General features: G+C 38.0%; 2 protein-coding genes across 3 annotated transcripts in view; one reads left to right on the top strand and one right to left on the bottom strand.

The window, feature by feature from the left end:
• Positions 1 to 827: 827 nt before the first annotated feature.
• On the bottom strand, positions 828 to 4641 carry LOC125491190 (palmitoyltransferase ZDHHC16). The gene is made up of 5 exons (XM_048632524.1): positions 4371 to 4641; positions 3932 to 4079; positions 3385 to 3576; positions 2729 to 2981; positions 828 to 2430 (listed from the first exon to the last, which is right to left on the bottom strand). The coding sequence occupies exons 1-5, from the start codon at positions 4421 to 4423 to the stop codon at positions 1931 to 1933; spliced, it is 1146 nt and encodes a 381-aa protein (XP_048488481.1). The 5' UTR covers positions 4424 to 4641; the 3' UTR covers positions 828 to 1930.
• A 349-nt stretch (positions 4642 to 4990) lies between these two features.
• Positions 4991 to 19395, top strand: part of LOC105391698 — a 66653-nt gene continuing 52248 nt past the window's right edge. Inside the window, exons 1-7 of one of the 2 annotated variants that reach the window (XM_048632384.1) lie at positions 4991 to 5205; positions 9812 to 10854; positions 11070 to 11295; positions 12674 to 12787; positions 14229 to 14344; positions 14868 to 14987; positions 16905 to 17027. In XM_048632384.1, coding sequence (XP_048488341.1) covers positions 10057 to 10854; positions 11070 to 11295; positions 12674 to 12787; positions 14229 to 14344; positions 14868 to 14987; positions 16905 to 17027 — 1497 coding nt within the window. In that variant the 5' untranslated portion in view covers positions 4991 to 5205; positions 9812 to 10056. The remainder of the gene's footprint in view (positions 5206 to 9811; positions 10855 to 11069; positions 11296 to 12673; positions 12788 to 14228; positions 14345 to 14867; positions 14988 to 16904; positions 17028 to 19395) is intronic. The other variant, XM_048632383.1, reaches the window with a different exon arrangement.

Raw genomic sequence — 19395 nt, 5'->3', positions numbered from 1 at the left:
GGAGCATTTAAGAGGTGGCATATTTTTTGCATCGCGCTCTCACTCACATGGCGCAGCCTCAAGACCGAGCACGAAGGAAAACTTTTGTCACGTCTTAAATGCGCCCCGTACTAGCCCTTCTAAAATAAAATAAATAAATGATTGTTTATCGTTTATTGTACTTGAATGTTATATTAATACCTAATATCAAATGCTTCCATTGTTGATAATGGCGGTGCTAGTATTATCTACGTACGTTAGTAGTAAATGTCTCATACATAAAATAGTATTGCTAGTTATAAGTCATTAGTTAATAAGTCTTTTACTTATACTTGTCATCCAAATAAAAAACTACGATGTTTATTATTATGTTTTCCTTTGGGCATCATATTAAGTACTTACCTCAATATTTTTTGGTAACTGTGTAAACTACTCACTCACATTTAATTGAAGAAATAAATAATTTATAAATACCAATAGTTAATACCAAGTCTCAATACGTTACCAAACTATTTTAACTATGTTCAAAAAATCCGAATTAAAAAATGGAACAGGGGTAAGGTAACGTGTCAGAAACCATTTTTTCCCAATAATAATAATTTATTTGTTTTTCATTTGAGATTTGAAATAGGTATGTATTTTCTTAAGATTACCCTAAGCCATAAGCCATAATTTAACCACACAATGATAATTATCGTTTAAAAGATAGGTATTGTACTTACTTTAGGTTGGTACTTATACTTCATACAATATTTATGCTTCATGGAATGGAAATACATTTTTGATTTTTTTACATTAAGAATGTTGAGATTCACTATTTATGCTTTAAATGTACTATCATCATTTAACAATTACTATGTTACTTACTATTGTAACGTCTTAAATAGGAACATATCGAATGATTCTAAGAAATATTAAATAATATCAGCGGTCACACGGTGGAATGGAAGCATTAGCGAATGTTGGCAGTGAATATACCGAATATAGTACAAACTTTCATAGCTACTCCCCGCGAATTCAAAACAATATCCTATGCACAACTCGTCTTGTTAGCGTTTAATATAGTACCTATTCTATCGAACACTCGGCTCCAAGCGGTTCTAAGCTTTATGGATTCCCCAATAGTATATAAGATGATTCAAAATGGCGGAACAGTTTATAGCGCATTCTGATTGGCTCATCTGTATCCAGTTGAGTCCATATGGCCACATGTGTATGAATCATTATTAATTTTCACACTATCAATCTGTAAATTAGTAGAAGTTGAAGCAGTATACAAAGTATATTATAGTTGAAGTCCAATAAAAATATTATAGTCAAAAACTTTGAAGACAAATTTTAGATTTAGAGCGTCATGTACATACTCAATTTCATGTACACATCCAGTTACTAAATATTTTGAATTTAATTGTAGTGGACTTGCAGTCTTTCAATCATGAACTTTACTAAAAAGTCTGAGACAGAATAATCAGTAAGAACCTCTATAAAAATATAAACTAAAAGACCCAAAAGCGTATAATCAATAAACTTTAAAATGATAGCAAGATTAGTGGAATAAAAAACCAACTTAAATATAATACGTACTTTCACTTAAATTATTATAAGTAAATAAATAATAATGTACTTATACCTAATTTAATGTACTTGGAATTGACCGGTGAAGTACCGGGGACTAGAAGTGATCTATGCCTAGTTGCATAGACTAATATTAGCACGCATAAATATTCAATCTCAATACGAAAAACGGCTTGTAAAACCTGGAATCAAGAGTGCTAGTATAGCCATAGCCAAACCTAAACTAAACAAATCCTCTATCCTGCCAAATTTGTATATCTGTAAATACTCTTATCTATAGAACTGGCTATTAATCCACTACAGAAAACTTCGATCGCTCATCTATGCGTGATAATAGTGTTTTCCTATTAATACTACCTACTACCCTAATTCCCTGTCACGGCCAGTCATCTTCTACTTCAAACTGCGTGTGGAATGACAAGCCGTTCCCTATCGGCTTATGAGTGGACGGCAACAGGACATGCCGCCAGAAACTCCTACCCTTGACCAAACCAAGAAACAGCCTCCAATTCTTCTTCCTACCAAAATCGTATGGATTCTTAAACTCACTTTGCATTTTCCTCATCTTAACATTTATGTGCGCTTCAACGCTCGTCTCTCCTCTGCTTATGTTCTTCCCATGCATGATGACCAGCGTGCCCAGTGCGAATAGTGTGGCTACGCAGGTGACCGCCATGAACATGACGGCTTTTCTCTTCCACGGGTGGGCTGCGATTCTCTGGGCTTCTGTCACTGGTGGGATGGGCAGGTCGTGCTCCCGAGGAGCTAGGTCCGAGTCGTATTCGACGATGTTGTTGATAGGTACCAGGAAGCCGCTCTGGTTCAACTTGACAGGATGCCCGATGAGGTTGGGGTCGTTGTGAGGGATTATGCCTCCTGTAAATGGTAGTAGGATGTTAGCTCCTTATCACTCAAGCAAAATCATTTGTAGCAATCATGAAAAACCGTTCAAACGAATTGAAAAGAATTCGATTTGGATAGCTCTCACAACTCACAACATTAGTTTAATTCTTAATTTTAGCTTAATTTAGCACTAGGCGAGAGGCGCGAAAGTGAGCGCGAATGCGCGATGCATAAGTTTTGCATCGCTCTCACTCACATTGTGCGGCCTCGAGAGCGAACGAGATGGAGAACGTATTGCATCTGTCATGCTAGGATTGCTAATCAAACTCACCAGTATCATTAAGCCACACCACATATCCTATATCCAGCCCGCCAGTGATGACAAAACTGACCCCAGCAGCCATATAGACCATGTAGAGGTAGAAATATCTAGCATTATAGTATCCCACACAGTTGTTGAGCCATGGACAGTGATGATCCATGACCAACACGCAGCGGTCGCATACAGAACAGTGGTGGGTGCGTGGTGGTTTCGGCTGTATGCACTTTTTGCATATGCTGGCTGCTTCTATGATTGTTGAGCCCTGGAATAGGAGAGTTGAGGTTCTTAGAAGAAGGTATTATATTTTTGGTAAAGACTGATCACAAAGCACAGTGAAAAACGGCAATTGTGTTTGTCTCTTTCACATCAGCTATAGTGTCCTCACACTCGCACAGTAATGGTGATCACGGCGGCGAGTGATCAATAGGTATTTTTTATTTTTTGCTTTGCTTAATAACTATAATTTAGGAAGATACAGCCTTTTGTATCTTACATATAAAATTAATAGCCACCACATCATCATTTCATTTGTAAGTGACTGACATAAAGCTTGATCAGACAATTTACAGGCAAAAAATATTTAAAGTAAACACCCATATGAAGATCTATCATAGTTTGACTTCTAAAAACTTCATAATACACTACAATAATCATCATCAACTTACATTCGGAGGGTGGCCCGGCGAAGTAGCAACACCCATGTAGTAATGGAACACAATGTTCAGAAGCAGCCAATGTCCAACTATCACCAGGACAACTGTGAAGTACGGACTCCGCTCCCACCAGTATGGGAGGCCGAGCCAGTATGCTATGCACACCACTGCTGTTGTTAGCACTGTCACGCAGAACACAAATACCTGCGAATAATATTTATCATGTCTATTAGGTTGATTGCTTTATTTTCCTATATCAGTACAGAGCATTTTCTGATGTTTTCTTTTAGTAATTATAACTCTAGAAGATATAATTAAGCAAATTATCCAGGCTATTCCAAAATACTAAAGGTTATATCAGGTAAGCTAGTGTTAGGTTGCAAGGCATCTATATGTATAGAGGATGTTTAATGCACATAAATCTGGATTTTAATATAAGAAATGTTATCTTGGGTGATCTAATAGGCACTGCCTTGTCAGACTACTTTTCAGCATGCAAATAAAGTGTCAGAGCATTAAAATATGCTATAAACTCTTGTTGCTTGTTTCAAGTTTTTACCTTGCCAAGATACTTGGAGAAATTATCAACAATCCAGAATATAGGTTCTAACAAGATGTCAACTACATAGCTTCGGTTCATTAGTCTGTTATATGTGAGCGACCGGGCTGTGAGTGAAGCTTGGGATATCTTCCATGAACAGTGAGATCTGAAAAAAATAAAAATTCATTATGATTTTTAGCATTAAGCTTATTGTGTAAATTGTACATAATCTTTTTCTTAGCATCTTGGGGACAAGCAGGACTAGGATTTGACACCATGGTGAGAAGATTAGGCAGACAAAGCAGTCATCAGTCGCGGACTGCCCAGAGTACGCCGGTATTTAAAATCACGAAAAGCCCCATAAATATTGATTAAAAATAATGGAGCTGTAATAATTTGACTGAGCTGATACGTATGAAATTTCCTTTTTGATAAGAATACTCAACCGATAGCTTACATTATTTGCCATAAAATAGCTCGGCAGTTGAATCTCCACTTGATCAAAACCATTTTAGTTTTATGGTTTCCTGCAGCCTCAGAATAAAATCAGTTTTGCATCGATAAAAGTAATAATATTATGTTCGATTTATTAGTGAAATCTAAATATGGCTCAGGGACTGTTTGATTGACTCATTTAATAAGCATTTACATTGTCTTCAGTATTAATTTGTAGTTTTATTGAAATACTAAAAACATAACCTATAAAAGTAAATATTTTGATCTGTCTTTCAAAAATTTCAAAATACAAGTAATCTGTGGGCATCGATCGCTACTGACCAACCGACTGACTTGTTTACTGACCAAAGCGACGCTGTCCTCAGAACAATGGTGTCAACCATCATTATCATCGTCTGTCTGATAAGTCGTTTTATTCTCAGACACATGAGAAAATAACAGTGTGTGTTTTTGTTAATGGCGTTTCTGCACTTATTATAATGAAATAGAGTCATAGCGAGTTACGATATGATTCTTTATTTTTTCGTAAGCTAACAACAGTAACCCAAAAGTCCTTGCAGTAACCGGAGTGACCCCCAAGTGTCTATGGCCCACCATGCTCACCAACATAACGACAAAATATTTAAAAAAGTAGAGAAACTTCAACTCTTGGCGAATGAGTGAGTTTTCGTAGAAATTTAATTACTTGTAACTTCGTAACAATACAATCTGACAATATTTTTTGATATAACCAACGGATTTTACTGTAACATTAGTGATAAAGATAGTGAAGCTGCTTTTACTATGTTTGCGTTCAGATAAAAGCTGTGTCGCTGCGTAATTTTGATGTGTTTACGGTATGTGATTTTTTCTTTTACTGACTTACTGATACTAATTAGTTACGTCTTTCTACCTCCAACTTTACCTAATAATCGTAATGTTTAAAGTTTTAATTATAGCCGTTTCCATCACACTAGTCAATTGTTTAAAATGAATTTTTATGGCTACAGTTAAAAACATGGGGTTAAATTATTTGGTCCAGTGCAATTACATCTTTATTAAGATGGGTACTTGATGAATCTTATATGAATATGCTTGCTTTAATGTTAAATTGGTATGGCCTTATTGTATAGTCCTTAATATCCTAGGATTCATGTTCATTGTTATACTCTAGCAGTAATGATGGACAGCTTTTTTCAGTCCCTTCATATTGGATGATGTTATCACCATGTTTAAGCTGAGAAGATGCAGTCATGGCCGACTTACTATTTACATTTATATAGCATGTAGATAACACCCTTTAGTATCCATTTAAATAATTAATTTTCAATTCTCTTCTTTGCAATATAAAAGGGAGCCCCTATAATAGTATATTATTATGTCAACTTAAGGAGGATACTTTTAACTATTTGCTATATGTCATGTCTTCACTAAATTGCCTCTTTTTAACACAATATTTTAGCATTCGGTGGCCCAGTTCTGGGCATGTATTATTTAGCAACTTTGTTAGTTTGTTTGTCATAGAATTATTTTATGTTCTAGAACAACCTTCTAGTTTGAACATACAAACATTAATGGCAAATTATACCATTTAAAGGATTTTATAAACATAAAATGCATTCTTATTCATGATAGATAGAACACCTTTACTTATAGCAGCCAAGTTAACTATTACAACATCATCATCAGCCAATAATCATCTACTGCTGGGCATAGGCCTCTCCCAAGAAGCGCCACAACACTTGGTCCTCGACCTTCCTTATCCAACCATTACCGGCTACGCTCCTAAGGTTGTCAGTCCAGCGGGCATAAGTAATACAACACAGACATTCAAACCATTAGGGACATTTTAAATAATAGATTAAACATTGAATAACAATAGGCATGCAACATTAAATGTGAGGTATATTATAGTACTTACATACCTACATATACCACAACATCCAATGGCAAGCTTATTCAAACTTTATGATATAATACATACATACTAGTGATGTAACGAATATTCGCATTCGCATTCGCATTCGCGAATATTCGCACTTTTTTGGATATTCGCATTCGCATTCGCATTCGCAAAATTTGGTGCGAATGTTTTGCGAATATCAGTAGATACTTTTTAGAAAAAACTATTTAAAAATAATGATTAACAAAAGTTAGCAAAGTCAAAATCCATTCGTCGATAAGTAACTTTTTTATTACAAGTCACTCTCTTAATCAAATTAACAGTCTTACTTTATCATATTTATTTACTTTGTAAAATGAAACTTTAGATATAGGTAGTTAATAGTGTCATAAGACCTAAACATTTAGCTTCTTTAAGCAATCACCGTATTTTCACAATATAGTGTCACAGCAAGACAGCCATAGATTTAAATAAGGTACGTGCGCCAGAGATGGCCCTATTCCTAAAATGGCCCACTTACAAAATTTAAATCTTCTAAACGCCCGGATAAGTTGAAATTTCGCTCTAATGTTTAGTGCCATAGAAAAAATGGCCTACGATTTACAACCTAATGTTTACAAACTTTTTAGTAGTATTTCTTTAAAATAACAAACTATTATCGTTTTTTTTCGATACAGATTTTCGTAGGTTCAAGGACATTCTGAAGAAGCTAAGCGTTGTTTGTATTCTTTTTTGTTTTTCGATTAATTTCATTAGGTCTTGTCACCATGAAAAGTTCATATGAAGAGGCCCACCACACGCGTTACCAAGATGCCCCGGGCCTTACAGGACTATACAAAATCATAGTTTCTTTGGAACATGAAAGATAGAATTGTTATATATGAAATGTTATATTCAAACACTGAAACTAAACTTTAAGCGTAGTTACGGTCTCTTAAGTACCTACTTTCCAGTTTAAATACTTATAAAATAAACAAAAATTCAAAAATATTTTTTAATTAACCTAATAAAGCCAAGTAAAGTTAAAAAAAAAAAAAAGTAAAGTTTTTCACTCTAAATAATTGTTAGAATAACAGAAGAACATTTTTATTATTTTAATATCATTACAGACTTTTGTATTGAATGTAGATTTAGTTTTACTAAGCCACCGTACTATTAACGCCCAAAAAATCGATAGTAATTGATTGATTAACAAAGAAGCTCATATTTTTGTTTAAGTTTTACGTAAAAACGTGGTTTTTGTTCTGATAGAATTTATAAATTATACTTGATTAATATCGGGCCATGATAAGTGCCTATGTTCCTAAGAAGGCCCACATTAGAGGTTTTCGAAAATGATTGTTTCCGTAAAGAAGCTTGATTTAATCTGATGATTTATTTGTTGATTAATATTTAAAAATAAATGTAGAATATAGTAATCAAGTGTATTTTCTTACATTGTTTAATTTTTTTTATTTATTTAATTATTGCAAAAAATGGGCCTTACAAGGCGCACGTACCTTACGTTTAAATGTTTCGTGTAAGTCGCCCTCAGAAACCGTACACAGTCGCAATGTGTCGTAACAGTTACGGAGCTAAATAAAGTGTAACTAGGTACTTCAAAAAAAAACTGCGACTAGTATTGGCTAGTCTCATTCGGAATGCGACTAGAACGGAACGTACCTCGTTCACAACAAGAATGCCACGAAACCATACAAATGACGTCAAATTTGAACACAAACTGAATATTCGCATTCGCATTCGCATTCGCGAATATCGATATCAGATATTCGCATTCGCATTCGCATTCGCGAATGTCCAAAAACACACATTCGTTACATCACTAATACATACATTGATTTTATCAGTACTCTGTCATAGAGCAAGGCCTTTTGCTATCTTTGCAAATAGCATTGAACTATGTAGGCTTGCATTGTCCTTCTAACTCATATGGCAACATTGTTTATTTATATGTTGTTGAAAATACTATATAAACTAATATTGACCAGTGCAGCGATCACAGGATTTGATACTATTTTCGAATTTACACAAACATATGGAAAAAACAAATGCCACTTTTGGAACTGACCAATTTTCCCTATATTTTGACAGTGACAGTTGACAATACTGTTCTTTTTCCTTATGTTTGTGTAGATTCAAAAATAGTATCAAATTCTGTGATCTCTGCGCTGGTATGGTCAGCTTGATTAGCTACATGATGCCTACATGCTGTATACTTTTGTCGTTTGTCAAAATAACTATCTAATCTAAATAATTGTCTATTTATTCAAATGTTTTGTGAATTCGACAAGGTTCTAAAGTGTATAGCTACTTATGAAACCGACTGTACCAGATGTGAGGTATGCCTTAAAAACTCAACTTACATCATTCAGCATAGAATTTACGAGTCTGTAATTAGCTTATCTTGTTATCTGTGAGTGAGGTGCATTCCAGTCGCACTGAGTTTAATCACATTTAATGTAGTTGTACACTGCAAGACATTCAAAATGTAATATTATGCCTTTGTGTTAAGTATTAACTATTAAATTTTTATAGTATAACAAAGCTATTATTACACAGGTTAAGAATGGTTTATGACATATTTGTAAGGTGATTGACAGCCTCTTGGCAGTGTTTTGTCTAAGTTTTGATGGTAAGGAAGGCCCCAACTTGCTAAATCTGAACTGGAACATTTAATTTGACCCCCACTGTAAAATTATTAAGAAATAAGCTAGATTTCATGTAAAGAAACAGTAATAATTTATAAATACCATACATTCATTCAAAAGACCTCTATTAACATTATTTGGTAGATCACAACCTACTACTTGTAGTTACTGCAAACACAATGATACGAAATCATTTTGATTCCATTGAATGAAGTTGATCGTTCAATTGAATGTTGTTACCAACACTGATTAAAATTGATCTGTAGTGCCTATATGTACCTACTTGTTACATAGGTACCTACATGTATCGGTACGAATAGTAAACTAGATTCTTTAGAGATAATTTAGATGTTAGTCTGGAAGTCAGACTTAGATAATTTTATCTCATAATTTAAGATTTATGTAATTTATATAAATAAATTATAACATGGATGGATTCTGGCCTCTAGTATCTTGACAGATATCCAATTCTATTCTATTCTCTGTGGGGGTGTATGTACCTGCACCTGGCTCTCTCGAGTGGAACCTTTGTGTATATCCCCAAGGTCTAAACTGCCTTCCTAAGTTTGGACCATTTCCCACCACGCTAGTCCACTGCGAGTTGGTGGGCTCACATACCTAGATGTGCTAGATCTAGATATGCAGGTTTCCTCACGATGTTTTCCTTCACCGTAAGAGCGATGGTATACATTGTACTTCAGTTAAAATAACTCATTGGTACATGTCAGCGCCGGGATTCGAACCCGCATCTCTGGCGTGAGAAGCGGGTGCTTACCCGACTGAGGTACCACCGCTCTTCATAGATATTCACAATAATTCGCAAAATGGCACCTAGCAAGCCAAGCATGGGGTGCAAGACGTGACAAAAGTTTTCCATCGCGCTCGCTCTGAAAACTATGTTTTTTGTTTCAGGCCAGTACGATGTCAAGTCGCGCCGCCCGTCGGCCCCGCTCGCCAAGCCCGGCCGTGCCGCGGCTTCGATAACCGAACCAAATCGAGCTTCGACATTACTTAAATTGTGATACTTAAACCAACCTATTTATAATGTGACTTTTGTGATTTTACTACATATTTATATACTAGTAATTATCGTGTGCCTTAATCGTAACAGATTCACAATTAGTTTTAACGCGCCGCTGCGGTTGTAAGCCGCACCAATGGATTCCGAATCATCACAAGCATCTAATGTTAAGAAAGAAAAGACTGAGAGAAGCAATGCCGAGGAGACGCAAGAAATGGAGACGAATGGTAATCACAACACGGACGAGACGCTAGACGAGGTTGTCCGGCAGATGAGCCGGCTGGCCGAGTCTGGTACCGAGGGAGACGAACTAGCCAGTGCTATTAACTACAACACCATCACATCTCTGGCGGCGCTCAAAGACTTGCTCCAGGGCGAGGGTGGCGACAACCCTGAAGCGGACAGCTTCTTCCAGCACTACTTCATGAATCATTGCAATAACTTGTCGTCGCGCGCCGCTGGGTCCCCCTACCCTTACTCTGAACGCCGCCGCCTGTCCCAGTGCAGAGAGGAAGACGAAGACGATGAAAAGAAAGAGTCAGACCCGAGCCCCTCGCGAACCAGCTTCGTAAGCCCCTCCAAGAAGAAGACTGAAGTGGACGATGACAATAATCCGATAGCGGAAACCGACGAAGATGATAATAAGAGAATGGTGCAAGGAGCTCATCACAAGTTCGTAGTTACTCCGACAAAGCCACCACTATCTAAGGTAGAAAGAGCTTTGAGGACCCAGGTTCAGGGTTCCCACACGGTGCACTTCGGCACTCAAGGCGCCGAGGAGCAGAGGCCCAATGTGAGGGCGATATTCGCGGGGCAGAATCTCCATCACGATAAGAAGTACTTTGATAGCAGCCTCGTGAACATCAAGTGTACGGTGGACGGGTCAGCCACCAGTGCCGAGGACATCTGGGTCAAGAGGGTGGAACCGGTAAAGGTAGTTAATTCATTTATTACTTATATTCAGTGTAGAACAATTTGGCCCATAAACAATAACATCAGATTAGCATAAAATTTAGAGAATTAGGAATCTATATTTTTTATCATCGTCATCTTATCAACCGATCACAGTACCTTGCTGGACATAAGACCCACAAAATTTTCTCCCAAGAATATAGGCTACATAAACTAATATTCCTATAAACTCCACAGGCACAAACCCCAACAGAATCGCGCAAAGCATCAACGGAACCGCACAAAGACAAAGTGGCAGTGAAAGATGATAAAGTAAAAGTCAAAGTTGACGTAGACCCTGCAGAGTCGAGGCCGCGCGCCGGTACTTGGAGCTCACAGACCGCTAAGAAGGAGCTGGAATTGGCTAAGAAGGCCAAGAAGGATTCCGCTAGGAAGGACAGCGATGAACGGAGACAGAAACGAGGTAAGATTATTTTTGTTTTCTAGTTAGGTCAAAGGTACTACGGAAGGAGCCTCCTCAATTGTCACTTATATCCTACGCTCAGAGCACTCTCATCTATCAGTGACATAAGTACGAAAGTGGCAACCCCTAGTCTACCTGTAGTGTTTGTCACAGACATACTAAAAATATGTTAGGTATAAGTTTGTTGTGGGTATGTTTCTCTGTCTGTGGTGATCTAGTTGTGCTGAGCTAGCTCAGTAGAGGCAATGTGTTTGCAGATGATGATTAGGATATTGCTGTTTTATTTCCAAAGTAGGTACAATACGATTTCATCAGGAGTGGAAAAATACACACTTGATGAAGTACTACAGTACTAGGTCTTTAGTTCGAAACAAGTTACGAAAAACAAGTTATTTCAATGGTTTCTTAGCATTTGTTTGAAGGACCTAGGTATTTCTTTATAACTGAACCTAAGTTAAAAACTTTTACTGGGAAAGGTCACCGCCTCGTAACATAAAACAGCTGTACCTACAGCCTCGTTCAAAGTTGGTTTCAATATAAATAAAAACACATAACAGAAAGGACACTTATCAGAAAGGATTTCAATACACCATGTTTGATGCAACGAGCTATGTTTTTCAAAACCTGTGCAGCGAGCTCAAAGAATGCACTCCATCCATTCATCTTTACAATTACAACAAAAACGCATACAAATGGGGTGCAACCCTTTCCAATGTACTGATATAAGGCCAAGGTCAGTCTCAGTATACATAGAGATTCCCCTCTTTCAATAATGAGATGAAAATCAACATGAGTAACTGGTTGAAAACATACAAAACTCGTCAATTAATTTTGAATTATGTTTGGAGCTTGCTTTTATCTCTACTGTCGTAAAGTTGGCAATGAGTGCGATTCGTGTATGTTCCCGCCAATCGCACGGCGAGTTGTATAAATGATTATGAAATAAGCTTAGCATTAGCACTTGCTATGCAAGGTGTTATACTAGGATTTTATTCATATTCTTTTACACCGGCGTTGCTACTTACATTATCACAGTTAAAAGTGCTATTCTCGTAGCAAAATAAGTTACTATTTTCGTCTATGATTTAATTGAACAAAAACTAGTAAGTAATTTGTAGCTAGAAGAGCAAAAGTGTTTAGTGTTTCAGTAAAGTGTCTACTAGATATGCTTGTACAAAACATTGTGAATCTTGTTGGAGCAATGCCAATACCTAGTGGCTAAGGTCAAATATAGTTGCGCTTTGAGAATAACAAACACATTATGCACAAAATTAATAATAAAAAACATTTTCTACGGTTACTCCCAGGTAACATTTCATACCATATTTTTGTTTGACATTATGGTTGGTGTAATGACTTTTTGTCGTTGTAATTTCAGAGCAAAGGTTGGATGCAGCTATTACGAGAAGCTCTCAGTCGGTGGCCGAGCGGCGCAGGCGCGGGTCAGCTGATGATGGCCAGCCGCATCAGATGTACCAGCAGACCATCCATGGTAGGTCCACAGATGTTTTTGTATAGTGTTCTTTGAATAGGCAGACATACACGGCCCCAGGGTATGCATGTTAACACAAATTATATTATCATATCGAAGGTACCTAATTTTGTTACTAGTAATTTTTTGGTGTAACAAAAATTTGGCTATGATTACCGGGTGTAATAGATAAGGGTATGTAAATAGATAGCACAGGGATATTAAAGGCCCTCCTGCCCGCTGGACTGACGACCTTAGGCGGGTGGCGGGTAGTGGTTGGATGAGGAAGGCCGAGGACCGAGTGTTGTGGCGCTCCTTGGGAGAGGCCTATGTCCAGCAGTGGATGATTATTGGCTGATGATGATATGAATTTGAAGCTATGTCCACTATCAATGTGTCTCCATACGCCCACAATAAGGTATCAATAACTTACGCTTCTACCTTTTATAGGAAAATACTGTAATCCATCTTTTTCACCCTTTAATTGATTATATTTGACCTAATTTCCATGATGCTTTTATGCATATTAATGCATATATTCTGCGTATAAGGTAGCTTAGCTAAGTGGAAATAAAGCTACGTACCCACCCGGGGACAAATGATTAGCACTATCGTGTCTCCCTAAGGCATACGCCATGTCGCGCAACTTGGAACTGCAAGACTGTACGTCTAACACGGGTTTGACAATATGCACGAATATATGAAATTTTCATTTTCTTGCGTACAAAGTGGCGCCTCTAGCGAAAACTATTATGAATCTTTAGACAGATGTAGTGTGCAGATGTGAATGCAAATTGAAAAATCCGTACTAGTCGTAATTATATGATAAGATATAATACATCTTACGACGTCGTGCGATGTCGCCAAATGTATTGCGAAACAAGAGTCGCTCAACATTTTGTCTCTAGTGGGTATTCGGCTTTACTTAAGTAGTAAACATATTTTTCTACATACTCAGAAAGGACACATTGTTAAAAGTCGTGTGCATAACAATATTGGATCCTCCTGGGATTGGTTGTGTACTGGAATGCTGGCATTGAGTATAATGCATGCAGGTTAAAGGAAATATAATACGTAGTAGACATAATTAATTAAAAGTTATTTTCATGATGGGATGATAGAATGTGACTTTATGAACTCGTGAACCAAAATGCCCCAGTGCCAAAAAACCTTGTTTATGCCATTAAATCGAAATTAACCATACGACCAATCCTATGATCCATTTAGAGAAAAGAAAATATACACATAAAATGAGACTAGAACGAAGGCGTAAGAGAAAAGGAAGGCTGACAAAGATGTGGATAGATTAAGTGAAATAAAATATGATGTGGAAATGACCTTAATAAAGCAAAGTAAAGGGTAAATAGCTTGACTTGGCTCACACATCCAACTTTAAACAAGTCTAGGAAGAAGAGGAACTGTGTTTGTATAAGAGTTATATTTAATCACCGCTCATTTGCAGGTACATCGGGCGTCAGCCGGCGGCCGGCGCTGTTCGACATCTTCCGTCCGAAGGCGCGCCCCGAGCCGAAGGTCAAGCAGACCTCCATCATGCAGAGCTTCCGGAATGCTGTTCAGGTGAGCTGGTACCTACTTCTGAAGGGCTAGCACGGGGCATAAGACGAGCACGTCAAGTCGTGATAAAAGGTTTCCGTCCCACTCGCTCTCGAAGCCGCGCGATGTGAGTGAGCGCGACGCAAATCTTTTGTCACGTATTGGCTTGCGCGACTTGCGCCCCGTGCCAGCCCTTCTGTTGTTATGGTATAATCTAGGATATTGAGAATGGTTGCCATGATTCGCTGTAAGCAATGATGACCATTATAGAGCGCTATTCTACCAGACATGTGCTGTCCTACGTTTCCTAAATTTCAGTGATCTATAGTTGTTGACCAGGATGTGTCTTAACAACAGTGTTGTAAATTAATCGGATTCTTACTATAAACGTCATTACTACTAAACGATCATACTAAACGTATGACGTCTTTAGATATTTTTAGCTTGAATGCATCAGACACACACCTCATCTTAGAAAACGTCTCCAATCTCCCAGATTCCGTGCAAAGATTCCGTTTTTCTAACCACAAACAACAACCGTTCACAGAACATGACGAAATCCTCCACTCCGGCCAAAGAGACGGGCAAGTCGGTGGACGCGGAGGCGGTGGCCACCGTGAAGACAAGGGACGGGTCCGCCCATCCACACCCCGGCAGTGATACCAGAGTAAGTACATAGTTATATATTTAAACACTCACACCTTGAACTAATGTACTCCCTTGCGGGGTAGGCAGAGATGCAGTGCTGCACCCACTTTTCGTCAGTGTTTATGTTAGTCCCAATGTAATAGGGGGCAGGCCTATTGCCATTTTACGGGCACATACAAGACCCGAGAACAAATATCTGTGTTTATACAAATATCTGCCCCAGCCGGGAATCGAACCCGAGACCTTCGGCTCAGTAGTCAGGGTCACTAACCACTACCCCATTCGGTCGTCGTTTACCATTATTTATTATATCCTATAACCTGAACGGTGCATAAAATAAACCTCTACGAGTGACGTATCAACTGTATTTTATAGCAGAGGTAGTGCAGTGCTACTGATAAGTGGCGAGTTATCCGCAGCCGAGCCATAGATAAGTTTACGTTTACTTTTCACTTCCCGAATAGTGGCGAAACACTAATAATAATATGGGGGAAATCTCAGACACGGTCATCGGAGCCAATACTAGCCAGAGCCTGTAATATGGGTAGGTATTGGACAGCTGATACCTATATCTCTATACATAGATAACATTTAATTTAACGATTAACGATTAACACCCAAGACCCAAGTATCTGTGAATACGTATCTGTTTTTAAACGGGAACACCCAAATATTCCGAAAAACTTTTTTCCGAATTTGAAAACGCCGAATATGTAATTTACGAAATATTGCAATACCGATTTTTTAAAATGCCGAATTCTAAAAATCACGTAAATTATAATTTCGAATATTATAATCACGAAGATTTGTTATTACGATTGTCAAATACACGAATGTTAAAAAATCCGATTACTTAAGCTTACGAAAAATAAAATACCGATTTATTATAATCACGAAAAATTCAAATCCCGATCGAAAATGTGATAATTCGTGATTTTGACAAAAAAACCATAAAAGTCTTAAAAACCTTAGACCCAAAACCTAAAGATAGGTGCGACGACGAGCAAAGCGAGGAGGAGCGTGTTAGGTGCACATAGATATCGAAAAACAAAGCGGAGCGCAGCGAAGCGGAGCGGAGCGTTTCAAATATAGAGGAAAACAATTGCTCGGAGTTTTATGGTGTTTAACCTTAAAAACCTTAGGACCTAAACCTAAAGATAGGTGCGACGACGAGCAAAGCGAGGAGGAGCGTGTTAGGTGCACATAGATATTGAAAAACAAAGCGGAGCGTTTCAAATATAGAGTTAAAATATTGTAAATAGAAAAGTGTTTGTAGTATTTATTGTTAAGTAACACAACAAAGCAATAAAATTGCTCGGATTTTTAGGGTGTTTAACCTTAAAAACCTTAGGACCTAAATCTAAAGATAGGTGCGACGACGAGCAAAGCGATATCGAAAACAAAGCGGAGCGCAGCAAAGCGGAGCGGAGCGTCTCAAATAATATAGCTTAAAAAATATTGTTAAATTGTATACGGGTTATGCTGTTAATAAACACACTATTCTTAATAACTATTTATTTTTAAGATACATTCGGGAATTAGTATTTTCGGAATATTAAAACTTCGGGATTCGTAATTTTAACAATTCGATATAATAAAAAGTCGTACTTTTAAAACATCGAAATAATAATATTCGGAAAATTGACTTTCGTCATTTTAATAAATATGTTGTTTGAAATTTCGTTTATTAACTATTCGTGATTTTCGTTATTCGGAAACTTAAAATTCGGGATTGTGAATTATTCGGAATTATGAAATTCGTAATTTTAAAAATCGTTATTTTCAAGTAATTCGGATTTATGTAGTGTACCCGTTTTTAAACAAATATCTAGCCCGGCAGGGAATTGAACCCGAGACCTTCGATATAGCAGTTAGGTTCAACACCACTGCCACTGTACCAATCGGTCATCAAATAACTTACACCTCTCGTCCACAGTACTACCACACAGTGACGGCATCAACCTCGCGTCGGCCCAGTGCCATGGCGAAGGTCATGGACATCTTCCGAGGACGATCCAGCAGCCAGGCCAGCCCGGACCCGCCGGATAAGAAGAAAACTGTGAGTGGATTATTTGTTATTTTGTTTATACTTCAGGGAAATCCATCGGCTAGTGCCGTACTTAGTTGAGCCAGTTTTTCATACATAGTGCATAGTTTGCGGTGGACGCACATGTATGCAAAACTGGCTCAACTATGCGAGCTAAGCAAAACTTACTTAGTTTAGCCGGCGCTGGACGTTCTCCTTTATACAGAGAGAAAGCTGGAAACTTTTAGACGCTTACTTTACTATGGGTATTTTTCCCGCTTATCAGCGCTGGTTTGGCAAAGTATGGATAAGTAACCGCTTATAAGTTTCCAACTTTCTTTCTGCATATTCATGTTGTGCAGCGAAGCTATGATTTAGCTGCGATGATATGAAAGAAAACCGTCCTATCAGCGACATGCTATGTGGACCAATAAATATGATTGGTGGATATCAAATATATCCATAGCTACGAAACATAGCATATACACGAGGTAGAAAATCATCCTTAGGTCGTTTGTCCACCGCACGACACGGGTAGCGCACGGCATTTTTTATCGACTGCAAATAAGTTACTACAGTTTAATGAATGCGAATTTGTAAATTTGTGATTTCTTTGGTATGGTAAATGCGGGTATAGCTGGCAGTTAACAAGTTCTACAACAATTCGATCGACGAACGCATACTTCGCTTCTGAAAACGAGCAATCGCCGAAACACCGGCGCCGATGGCATTACAGGGTGTATGTTTGACAGCGATTGAGAATCTTCCCGCAAATCGTAAAACCCCTTTTTCGGAATAATCTTTTTTACCCAATGTCTTGGTTTTAACTGTAACATATCACTGGCGAGCTACTGCCGAACGCGTCCAAACGATGCGAGCGACGGCCGAGCCGCTGTCATGGCGAGTTGCTGCCGGGCGAGCAGGCGAGTGAAAACAAAAAATGTTGAAGTAACTCAGATGTGAGCTACTGACCAACTCGCACGTACGAGTTACTCGTAAGTTACGTCCAAATAGTGCGAGTTACTGCAGTGCAGCTACTCGGAAGGCTGACTCGTACGCTAGCTCGCACTGTGTAAACTAGCCATTAGGGCGCAAACTGCAAAAATCTAAAATAAAACCAAGCATAAAATTATGTCATTATAAGTTTAATTTTCTACATCACTGTCTCAGCAATAATGAGCAGTCTTACAACGGAGAATAGGACTCCATTAATTATTAACGAGGCGAAATAATGGGTAATTTGTCTCCATAATTTTCTTTAGCTAGCCTCTTTCATGTTTTAATTACTAGACGACTTCTTTGTCTAAGTAAAGAGGAAACAGCGAACGTCCTTTTATACAGCTGAAAATAAAAGAGTTCTGCCGGTAAAAGGAACGTAAACCGCAGGGAGCTTTTATAAAATTGTTACTTTGTACTGCACTTAATGGCCTTCAGTATAACCTGAGCAAAGGTTATTATGAGTTATTAAATGAAGTTACCGTGTAATAAATTTATGAAATTGGGGTTAAATATGAAACAACAATAACTTAAATTACCCTTTTCTGCTCGTGTATTTTACCATTCCATATATCATACCATTCAACACACACACTCACGCCTTTTACTAATGTACTCCCTTGCGGGGTAGGCAGAGGTGCATTGCTGCACCCACTTTTCGTCAGAGTGTTATGTTAGTCCCAATGTAATAAGGGGCGGGCCTATTGCCATTTTACGGGCACATCCAAGACCTTGAATGTATTACTTTTGTTTTGCATAAACAGGAACACTATAAATTTACAGCATAGTAAATAACGTAGGTAACTTCTATCACATAAACAACAAATTTATATGCAGTCAATGTCAATAAGTAACACTAAGCTTATAAGGTCAATGTCACGTACACAGGGAACCACTTAACTTGGCCAATGCGCACTTTGAGGTGCGAGAAATGGAGCGGGAATGTTTCATTACCCGTCTTTACAAAAACGAGAGCTGTCATGCAACGTCGGTACGTTTAATGGAACACAAGTACGAGATATAGTCGCGGTTAGGTCAGGAACGCTCCGGAACTTAGTTTTTCGAAGGTAGGGTGCTTACATAGAGAATAGGGTTCCCTGTATCTACCTGTACCGGTAACCTGATTATGCGAAAGCGCTCATGACATTTAAAAATCCGGGAAATGCTCCGTGTGTGAGCGCTTTCGCATAATCATCATCAGGTTACCGGTATAGGTAGATACAGGGAACTCGATTCTCTATGTAAGCACCCGTAGAGTTGAAGAGGACATGATCATGTTGATAATGATAATAATTTATGACCTTCATGTGAGAAAATTATAGCTTGAATTAATTAATTCACACTATGTACTCGCATTATCTGAAACATCTTTATCAACGTAGAAAAGTTGTTTACTTGGCAGACA

This window comes from Plutella xylostella, chromosome Z (genome assembly GCF_932276165.1).
Source record: "Plutella xylostella chromosome Z, ilPluXylo3.1, whole genome shotgun sequence".
In the NCBI taxonomy this organism is placed as follows: domain Eukaryota; kingdom Metazoa; phylum Arthropoda; class Insecta; order Lepidoptera; family Plutellidae; genus Plutella; species Plutella xylostella.
Note: the sequence above shows the minus strand (reverse complement) of the source record. Positions and strands in the feature narration are given on the sequence as shown.